Here is a 2,217-nt window from a genome sequence, read left to right on the forward strand (position 1 = left end):
CCACCCAGTTGGGAGGATTCTCCAATAGAGCTCCCCCACCTGAGGATCCTCATTACCCTGAGGGAGCTCCTGGTCTGTGGAAGCAGAAAGCTGACCCAAGTCCTTCAGAACAAGCTGATGACCTTGCAGAGTCCACCCTGGACCTTGACCTAAGGCCTCTGGTTAATCCTGTTTTTGTTCCCTATCAGTGCTCACGGGTGCTCATTATTCTTATCTTTGAAGACTTAGAACTGTTTTCTACCCACAATGGTGGGTAGCTCCTTGTGTTCCCTCAGATTTTTAGGTGTCAGTGGAATAAGTAGTCAGGCTCTATTTTTTACATTTGATGCTGACATGTTAAGGTTCATCCCTCTCTCTTTTCCTGTCCACCTGGGAAACTGAAGAGAGAGGGACATTAAACCCACACGAGCCCCTCCCATGAGCAGGATCCTCCCAGGCCCCATCACTGACACAAAATAAAAACATGAATGAGTGTCCTTACCTGGGGACCCCATCAAGACTTACTTGTTGAAAAGCCTGCTCTGCTCCCAACAGACACCTCCATGAAGCGATAAACCTTTTCAAGGTCCCTCTGTGTGATAACATCATCAGTCTGCACATCCATTCCATGGTACGGTGGGTCCCTGTACTTCCTCTTGATGGCATCACCTGCTATTGGTGCTATGAGAGTGATGACAAGTGAATGAACGTCACCGCCGGGGTCCTTCTTCTCTAGCTTTGCAGTCACACTCATCTGGTGTCCGCTGTCCAGCACACAGGTCTCCTGCTGCTGGCTGGCTGGGACCTGAGCTGTGTGGGGCTGAGCTGCACTGTTAAATCAGCAGGGCCTGCGTTACATTTATGTGACTTGGGTCAGAATATTAGATCATTAATTGTCATTTGGGCACAAGATTTTTTGAAAGAGACTCTGCCTTTTGTCCATGTGAGAAAGTTGTCTCTGTTTACAACAGACTTTCTAACTCAGAGACGTCAGAGGTAAACACAGAGTCAGGAATCCAGAGGTTCCCTGAGGGGAACTGTGACATGACGAGGAAACCATACAGGAAACCAGCCCAAACCTCCAAATGCACCTGCTGCTGGGATGGTCCTTGTGTTCAGAAACCCTGAGCGCCCCCTGGTGGTCACAGCCTTTGCTGCAGGGAGGTTTGTGTCTGGGCTCACACTGACTTCTCCTCACTGTGTATCTTGCACAGTAATACATGGCCGTGTCCTCAGCTCTCAGACTGTTCATTTGAAGATACAGCATATTCTTGGCATTGTCTCTGGAGATGGTGAAGCGGCCTTTTACAGAGTCTGCATAGTATTTCTGACTTCCATCATTCCATATAACTGCCACCCACTCCAGCCCCTTCCCTGGAGCCTGGCGGACCCAGTTCATGCTGTTGCTACTGAAGGTGAATCCAGAGGCTGCACAGGAGAGTCTCAGAGACCCCCCAGGCTGCACCAAGCCTCCCCCAGACTCCACCAGCTGCACCTCACACTGGACACCTGCAAACACAGAGACACCCTGGTCAGGAAACTCTCACACGTCCACTGTTTCTCTCACTCATACCCACTCACATACACAGTGTCTCTAGTTCTCCATAAATTACCTCTTAAAATAGCAACAAGGAAAATCCAGCAGAGCCCAAACCCCATGGTGAGTGGTCTGTGTTCAGTCCTGATAAGGGAATGGGAACACCTGGGGATCCCGGGGCTGGGCTCCTGTCCCAGAGATGCAGGGTCAGGGATGGGCTGGCTTTTATGAGCAGAGGGAGCCCTATTTGCATGTCCTTCTGCTATATAGGGAGCTCTCAGTTAGAATCTGATAGAATGACACGGTCCCAGAGTGTGACATGTCCAAAGGTTCAAGTATGTTAAAATAATTCACCACGTCTGGGCCTGTGCTTTCTCCACTGGACCCAACTGCTCTAAGAAATCTGTACAAACATTCCAGGTAGATAATTGTCACAAAATGAAAAAAGAAGGATGTAAAATCAGAGATGCCTTTGAAAGTAACCAGCAATGACAACCAAGAGAAATTAACTCTCAAATCTGGGAAACAAGTAAAAGTGCAAGAAGTTCATGATCAGGAGACGGGAAGTTCCATCTGACACGATTTCCCCTACAAAGTGATCAGAGGATAAACTAAGACCAGAGTGTGAGCCTAGAGCCAGTGGACCGAGTGTTGGGGGAGAGAGGAGCATCTGTGTGTGTCCCTGGGAACCAGAAGCATGG

General features: G+C 49.0%; 1 gene segment (V, D, J or C); it reads right to left on the reverse strand.

Annotated features, from left to right (window-relative positions):
- Nucleotides 1-493: 493 nt before the first annotated feature.
- LOC102431033 lies at nucleotides 494-1,677 on the reverse strand. The segment is given in 3 exon segments: nucleotides 494-789; nucleotides 1,150-1,488; nucleotides 1,593-1,677. Coding segments are annotated over 3 exon segments (681 nt in total).
- Nucleotides 1,678-2,217: the final 540 nt, after the last annotated feature.

The sequence above is a fragment of the Myotis lucifugus genome, unplaced genomic scaffold (genome assembly GCF_000147115.1).
Source record: "Myotis lucifugus unplaced genomic scaffold, Myoluc2.0 scaffold_801, whole genome shotgun sequence".
NCBI lineage: Eukaryota > Metazoa > Chordata > Mammalia > Chiroptera > Vespertilionidae > Myotis > Myotis lucifugus.